Genomic DNA, 8,896 nt, shown 5'->3' on the forward strand with positions numbered 1-8,896 from the left:
GGGTGGTTGTTTATTTTGCCTGACAAAAATATCAGAACGTCAATTTGTTTAACGAGTCGAATTTGCTTTAATACACCAATGTAGTACAACACGCTTGTTTTCCAAATTGTTGCATTATATTATAAACAAACAAACAAAAAATATATATATATATACAAATATTTATGTTACTCGGTTTCAAAATAAATGAACTGGCTAAATAAAAGTCTCTTCTATAGCGGCTAACTTACATGTATTTACTGTGAAACATGTTTGACGTGGTTGTGTTTTTCACAAAAAAAAAAACAAAAAAAAAGAATTTTTACTTCCATGGACCACAGCCTGTGAAATGGGTAAGTTTTAAATTGCTTTATTGATTTGTAAAGAATATAAATCAACAAAACACTGGCTTTACTACGCATCAAAATCTTATAAAACATGTAAAATGGCAGACTACAAAACAAATCGAGAATGTATAAAATGTATTCACATGCACTGATTCAATTTCACTACCTTAAGTACTATTTGAAAAATAATTTTGGTAAACAAGAGAGTAAAAAACAGCAGGGAAAAGACCCAACAAATTGTATAAAATTATATGCAATGTATATGCAGTTTACATTTCAATACACTTTAGTGGCATATGATGGAATCATATGACAAAGTACAAACAAATACAAACAAATTACATTGAGAGAACACTCGGAAATTCTTTTCAGAATCGTGGTAATTACACTGAAAAAGAAATATTAATATAACTGCAAATTGTACTGTTAGTAATGGGCGTCTTTCCCAAAATGTTCATTGTCATTTCACAAAATACATGGTCTCAAATGAATAAATAATTTGAAGTGATCTTGCACATTATGAAAATTTAAAGAAAGGGGGTTTTAGGTTTCAGTGATAGCTGCATTTCGACAATAAACTCTGTGGGTGCATAGTTTATTGAACTATACTCTCTTTCTTCTTATGTCATGTAAAAGAACTGTAATACAGTCTGTCTATATTACCATTTTTATAATACCAGCCTATAAACTTCCAGGGCTTTAAATGAATAATTAAGACTACTATGATTAAATATACTACAATGGAAAACAAATAATTACAATTAGCCCTTAAAAGTACATTTTCAGATCTGTCTGGCTAATGACAATCATTGATGTTTCTCACCATGCACATCCTACATTAAGCATCATTGTGATGTTAGTATCAAGATTTAGCAGCTAGTCTTTTAAAAATCAGTTCAAGGAGAAAGCGGTGACACTGACGTTTCTTCTGATCTAAAATGATCTGAAAGGTAACTGACTGGTGACATCATATCGTAGCCCCTAATACTGAAACAAATAGCTGGGATAAAACATTAACAATCAAGTTTACAACATCACTTCACCCAGTAACACATTATGATCAGTTATAATAGTTATTTATGATGATGGAATAAGAATGTGATTACATTTAAAAATATTTGATTGTATATTTATGATTTCAACTAATTTATAAGCATAGTACAGGCTATAAGGACCATTTCGAGTTGGGAAACCAACAAGTGTCTATAAGACGCAATATATGGTTTTATTTCCTGTTGCACTGAATCAAGCAACCTATTGCAAAGCATTGCTCATCTTGAAGTAATAGTTCTCTCAAAAATGCGAATTTGCTAAGAATTTAATCTCTCTCCAATCATCCAAGAAGTAGAAGAGCTTATTTCTTCATCAGAACAGATTTGGAGAAATTGCATCACTTGCTCACCAATGTATCCTCTGCAGTGAATGGGTGCCGTCAGAATGAGAGTCAGAACAGCTGATAAAAACTTCACAATAATTCACAAGCAATCCACACGACTCCGGTCCATCAATTACTGTCTTGTGAAGTGAAAAACGGCATGTTTGCAAGGAACAAATCCATCATTAAGGTGTTTTAACTTTAAAATGTTGCTTCGGACCAAAATACGGGTCCATAATCCATAATAACACTTCCTCCAGAACAAAACAATTCCATCTCCTGTTGTCCTCTCATATCAAAAACCACTGGCATATTTATTTAGAACTGTTTTCAAATGTTATTGCTTGTAAACTGTGCTTGATTTGTGCATATTTCTCTCCTTTTTCACTGAAGAGACATCAATATGATGGACATTATAGATTATTTGTGGATTATTGTGATGCTTTTATCAGCTCTTTGGACTCGTTCTGACGGCACCCATTCACTGCAGAGGCTCCATTGGTGATGCTAAATTTCTCCAAATCTGCTCTGATATAGAAACAAACTCATCTACATCTTGAATAGCTTGAGGGTTAGTACATTATCAGCAAATTTTCATTTTTGGGTGAACTATTCTTTCAACACTAATCCAATCTGCACTTGTATGCGTATATGCTAATAAATGTTCACAAAAGCTTTCAGAAAGGAGGTAGAAATAAAGTGTTGCCTTGAGCATGATTGCTCTACAATCACAAAAGTAACAGAAGGCAATGTAATGAGTGCACAGATTCAGTTTTTCTATGTAAGAAGGCGGCTGGAGGAATCCTGTGCCGGGATTTCTCACCAGTGACAGTGTGTAAGAAAATCTGACCTTTGTATTATGAAAACATTGTGAGGTTGCTTCCTTAGCAAACATTTATGCTAAGGCAATTGGCTCTTGTGGAAAAGTTTAGTTAACTTAAAAGTACTGTATAAATGTGTGTTTACATAAACATACTTAGGATTAACATTACAAAGCAACGGTTTGTATATTCCCCAAAAGCACATAAATGAGCAAGGCTATTATGTGAATGTAAATGCAGACTATTGAAAACAACTGTATCACTGTGATCAATCTGTAGCTATAAAGGTGACTTGACCACACAACTGTATCTCCTAAGAAAAGCGAATAGGCAGTGATTTGGCGAATTAGCTTTAAAAAAAAGCAGCGCCCACATGTAATAGGATTCTGCAAAGAAGGCCTCAAAACGGATTTTCCCGACATATTAGGTCCATGTGCCAGTACAGTCAACCGATAACACTGGAGGATAATACTGGTATAGTAATAATAGCAATATAGCGCTTAATTCTGTTCAAGTTTAAAATGCCTTACATGTTCAAATCAAAAAGACAGAAACGTATAATTCATCGTCGTTTTTGTCTGTGGAATTATTCAAAATGCTGATTCTTTGACTCCTCACACACAAACACACAAGTTAAAAAAGACCGTTTTGAGTTTTGGAGTGCTATCTGGTACAATCATACGCCACGTCTGACACGTCTTCATACTCTTCAGCATGTGCAGGGCAGAGTTGTAGTGTTTGACCCACCTAGCTGCCCCACTGCCATTAGCAGAATGTCTTTCTTTTCTTTATAAAAGCGCAGCTCCCGTCCTGCCAGACGGGCCTCTTCCAGCTCGCGCTCGGTGGCGGCCATCTCTCGATTGATGGTACCGGATAAAACGTGTTCTCGACTGACCCAGTCGGCGGCCATTTGTGTACGCATATCATCGTCTAGCGCTCGGTGGGAGTAATGAGCAAGCACTTCCTGTTTACACAAAAGGCTGATTGTTATACACACCATAGACAGGTCAGCAAAACATATTTAATTTTAGTTAAAGTTTTAGCACTTGTTTGTGTTTTTGTCATTTTTATAAAAAAAATTTAATGTCTATATTTTTTTTATTCATTTTTATTTTAGTTTCAGTTATTATAGTATATCAAGTTAAACTAAATACAAATTATCAATGTCACCTTGGAAGCTAGCTTTTTTATTTTTGTATATTTTATTTATTTATTTTATATTTTATTAAACTTTTTTTTTTTCAAGTAACTATTTATTTATTTATTTATTGCATTTTGCAGCATCTCTCTGATCCTACATCTGTCAGGAACAGTATAAAGTTTGGTGGACTTTCCCACATTTTACTTTTCATTACTTTCCTATTATTGGGAATAATAGTTTCTATGCTACTTCTTTCTTTTTATTTCACTGTGACTAGTCAGCCAAGTTTCTGAACTCAGAATAGTTGTTGTTGACATGTAAACGTGGTCGATCATGTCAGAATAGTTTTAATGAATGGTATTTTTGGAGTGAGGAGGAAGTTTTGAGATCTGAAAGTTACAGCATGTTTTTACAAAGTGGAGTAAACTGTTTTATTTCAAAAGATGAAGGCACATATCACTCCTCATGATATGACTCTTAAGTATTACTGAAAATAGTATATTTGTCTTTACCTGACGAGAGCATTGCCTTTCTCTCATGGCTTTCAGACTACCATTCCAATGGAGAAGCTGGAAAACTGTCATCAGTTCCTAAGAAAAAAATTAAAAATTAAAATCCACATGTACAGTTACTCACAACTTTTCATATAGTCCAATAATGATCTCACTTACCTGGAACTCTAGCATAGATTTCCCCTTATTAGACTCTAACATGAACCGAAAAGCACCAATGCCTGTACTAGGGTTATCAGCTTCTTCTCTGTTTCCCTACAGTAAGTACAAATGAGTAAAGGTCAACAATGTCAGCAATACACTGTTGTTCAAAGGTTCTGGGTTTGATTTGAGAGAAATTAGTTCTTTCATTCAGCAAGGATTGCATTAAATTGATCAAAAGTGACAGTAAAGGCATTTATATTTTTACAAAGCTTAAAGGGATAGTTCACCAAAAAAATGAAAATTCTGTCATTAATTGTTATAAAGCTATGAGAATAATTTTTGTGTGCAAAGAAAACGGAAATAATGACTTTATTCAACAATTTTTCTTCTCCGCGTCACCCTATAGCGCCCTTTTGGAGAGTTTCACATACATAAACACGGTATGCAACGTATGTACGCAGATACGTTGTTTACGTTCAGATCAAAGCATAAACAATGTAAACAGAGTATCCGCGTACGGTGCTGCTGACATAGAACAGCATACGTTGTTTACGTATGTGATACTCTCCAAAATGGCGCTATAGGGTGACGCGGAGGAGACGAATAGTTGAATATAGTCGTTATTTTTGTTTTCTTTGCACACAAAAAGTATTCTCGTAGCTTCGTAAAATTACGGTTGAACCACTGATGTCACATGGATTGTTTTAGCGATCTCCTTGCTACGTTTCTGAGCCTTGATCGTGGTAATTACATTGCTGTCTATGGGAGGGTCAGAGAGCTCTCGGAATGCATCAAAAATATCTTAATTTGTGTTCTGAAGATGAACGAAGGTCTTACGGGTTTGGAACGACATGAGGATGAATAATTAATGACAGAATTTTCATTTTTGGGTAAACTATCCCTTTAAAAGCTTCAGTGTTCATTCATTGTAACTGGATGGCCTTCCCCAGAAGAAATAAAAGAGTAAATGAAGCAAGAACTTCAATTTTTGGGTGATCTCTTAACTGGAACAAAAATCCACTCAAAGACTGAGATAACTGTGAGAACTCACATTAAAGGAGGCTAGAGCCTCACACACACTCTTCTCTATGAACTCATCTGTGATGCGTCGAGATGGGTGCTCATTGAAAACAGAATTCATTAGGGCTATTTTGGCCGCGCTCCGTCTTGCTTCAGCTTTGGTCGGGCAGAACTGAGAAGATCAAAGATGCTATTTAACCACACTGTAATCGAATCCTGAAGATGCTCACAGAATTAATTTCCAAGAGATCCTCAAGAGAAAACATTAGGCAGAAAATATGCAGACACAGATGGCAACCAAAACACAATTATTTATTTCTGAAGATCTGAAGTTCCAAGACAAATGCATTGGAAAATGTAAAGAGAATATTGTTTGCCTGAAAACTCCCGAAGCAACTTCCCCCAGGGAGACTGACGTAGCAGATGTAAGGGGGGTTATTGGATGGGACCATCTCATAGACGACAAGAGCCCCGTTCCTCAGGTCAGCACCTCGTGACTGCTTCATCTGCCAGAACTCCTGCAAGGCCTCCACGACATTCACTGTGGGAATAAGACCATCAGATCAGAGTATACAACACCATTCTAGTTTATTTTAAAACTCATGAGTTCAAATGTGGCTTGAAACACCAGCAGTCACATTTCACATATCATCAAACACCTGATATCATGCACTAATTCTTCAGTTTTGCTAATTCTATTCAAGTTGAAGAAACTTAAAGACCCTCGGTGGTGAAAATCAAGTTTTTAACTTTGTTTAATTGTCTGTCTGGTGTTTTTAATATGCCTAAAGAGAGTTCACCCAAAAGTGAAAATTCTGTCATCATTTACTCATCCTCAAGTTGTTCCAAACCTGACAATGGCTACTGGCAACTGTTCGGTTCAAAATATCTTCTTGTGTGTTCAACAGAAGAAAGCAGCTCATACAGGTTTGGAACAATTTGATGAGCAATACTTTCACAAAACAAGTTCATAAATTCATCTTTCACTATGACTGTGTCAGTAAACAGTGAAAAAGCTTGTTGTTGTGGAATTGCTTAGATACTAGTTTCTAACAGGAAATAAGGGTGGTGTATTTGGACAGGAGTAATGTGAAAATCATCACAGCCGCACGTAACACTCAAGCACAAATATATAAAGGTCTTTCTTCTGCAAATGAAAGCTAAGCTTCTTGGAGGTTGCATTCAGATGGTCTGAGGTGTTTAGGAGCTAGATTAAAACACTTAGCCTGCCTCTAAAGAACACTGGCAACAGTCTATCCGACAATAATCCATTTAATGTAATTAGGTCAGCATGTCAGGGGGCTCAATCGGAGTGCTCAAATCGAATGTTTATACACACCTACGGTGCTGCAAAATGCTGTCTAGTTAGGGATCTGCATGAGTGCATCTCATGAAGAACATGTCTGGGTAACATATTGAAAATCAAAAGAAAACAATATATTCCAAGAAAATTACACTTTTTTTTTTTTTTTTGCTCTGTGAAATTTTCATAAAAAAAGGCAGTGCCTTTCCTGTTTATTGTTCTTGATGACTCTCATCTTAATTTAAATAATACAAAATCTTAATGGTTCTAAATATAGGCTTTAAACAAAATGTTTTTTTTCTAATCATTTTGGAATGAAATGAGATTCAAAACTCAGTTACTGCTGAGACACCGCCAGAGGTTATGTTTTATGAATTAAATTCCCTTTTTTACGCAAATTCGTGAGAAGTTTCAATACTCATTTCTGAATGTGTTTGCTTGAAATATCTTGCATGTGGGTCAATTAAGTGGCACATTTCTTGTCAAGATCTAGTCTATTAAATAATTCAAAAATACATAAAAAATGCAATTCATACAGAGGATGAGAATCTCTCCTATGATTATCAAGTTTTTAATTTCTGAATTAAAAATCATATTTTGAGGGCTTAAAGTCAATGTGTATGTATATATACTGTATATATATATATATATATGATTAATATTTGAAAAACATAGATAGATAGATAGATAGAATATTAAATACCGTATTTGTAATTTTTTAAGTAAGGGTAAGTTTAATTCAGTTCAAATTAAGTAACCCCAAGAAAACTTAATGATATTCATTATTCAAAAACTAATTTGTGAAAATAAAGATTTGTACTCTCATGTGTGTTTAATGTGCATGTGATATTTTATTTTACTTGTTATATGATGCTTAAACTACTTTTTAAATACTGCCATTTTGATAGTGATTAAATTAAAAAAACTCAAATGTATAAAATTGAATATAAAAACCAATTTGAATACACGTTGAATACATTTCTAATCACTTTTTACATTTACATTTTAATTGTTTTCAAAAATATATATTATTTTTCATCATTGCCCCTTATGCTCTCATGTGCAAAACATGTCCATGTTCACCCCACATACCCCTGCCGTATCCTTGCGTGTGTTTGGCAAAGCTCCGGACCACCGCGTCCACTGCCTCTCTCAGAACCACCGGGTTGCTAGGATTGGACAGACCCAGACCCGCCGACATGTCTATCGAACCGAACCCGCTGCCCATGATACCGGACCCGAGGCTGTGGAGCTGGAGGGGCGGCGGTGGTGGCGGCGGCCCCGGGGAGGCAGACACCGAGACGTGGGAACCCTGAGCCGAGGAAAGAGTGCCGGTTACACCGGGCCGCAGGGACCGCAGAGTCCCGGTCGCGCTCGCTCCGTATCCGATACCGGGCTGTAAGCGCTGATGGCGAAGAGACTCCATTGTCTCGAAAAGTGATGCAAAAGAAACCAACACAAAGGGAACGACTGCCAGAAACGATTGCAAAGCCAATTAAAGATGCATATGACAAACATAAAAGTGTTTCTCGAAGGTATGAGCTTTGTTAAGCTGATTGAGCAAAAATTGTATTTACTGTTTGGGGCGTAAAACTGCCATAGGGAGGAAAAAGGAGCAGCATATGCTTGTGTTTGACCAATAGATGGATTCACGCTGTGACGTGGCACGTCCGGCCAAACCTTCCCAAATGCACAAATCTCTCTGTAACCAAATCAATCTAAACATCGCCGTTTTCAAATATTTGCTGTACATGTTTATGCATATTTGTGTAGCCTAAATAAAGTCCACTTTACAAATCTCACACGAACAAAGATACAAAAATAGAAAACTAGAGCCATTGAGAACAGCTACTACTAAACATGACAAGATAGTCTACTTCTTAGGGCAAGAGACCACAGATGAATAGATAAAAATATTAACTAATTGATATCACCACTTCACCAGTTGATTAATCGCAGCACATAAAGACAATTTTTGTAGGCTGTTTACACGTTTTGTAAAAAGATGTTTGAATATGCAAATGCTGCACTATCAAATTAAAAATGCACTTTTTTTAATTTTCCGTAATAAAAAAAATCCGAAATGTTGATGTCTCATAAAGGCCTCATTGTTTTATAGAAATAAAGAGCTGCACTTTTTCTAGAGTTCAGAATAGCGTAAGCATTGGATGAAGCGAATTGTTTCATTTTGCTGAACTAGATGGGATTTGGATATGCATTTTAATGCTCCATAAATAAAAAAATAGCTACTTCC

The 8,896-nt window shown here is 35.7% G+C and overlaps 1 protein-coding gene across 1 annotated transcript; it reads right to left on the bottom strand.

Annotated features, from left to right (window-relative positions):
- Positions 1–2,278: 2,278 nt before the first annotated feature.
- LOC107729891 (LIX1-like protein) lies at positions 2,279–8,619 on the bottom strand. Its single transcript, XM_016540622.1, has 6 exons — positions 7,735–8,619; positions 5,717–5,880; positions 5,371–5,511; positions 4,335–4,430; positions 4,176–4,253; positions 2,279–3,486 (listed from the first exon to the last, which is right to left on the bottom strand). The coding sequence occupies exons 1-6, from the start codon at positions 8,066–8,068 to the stop codon at positions 3,232–3,234; spliced, it is 1,068 nt and encodes a 355-aa protein (XP_016396108.1). The 5' UTR covers positions 8,069–8,619; the 3' UTR covers positions 2,279–3,231.
- Between the last annotated feature and the right edge of the window lie 277 nt (positions 8,620–8,896).

The sequence above is a fragment of the Sinocyclocheilus rhinocerous genome, unplaced genomic scaffold, assembly GCF_001515625.1.
Source record: "Sinocyclocheilus rhinocerous isolate Xijiao unplaced genomic scaffold, SAMN03320098_v1.1 scaffold1269, whole genome shotgun sequence".
Classification (NCBI taxonomy): domain Eukaryota; kingdom Metazoa; phylum Chordata; class Actinopteri; order Cypriniformes; family Cyprinidae; genus Sinocyclocheilus; species Sinocyclocheilus rhinocerous.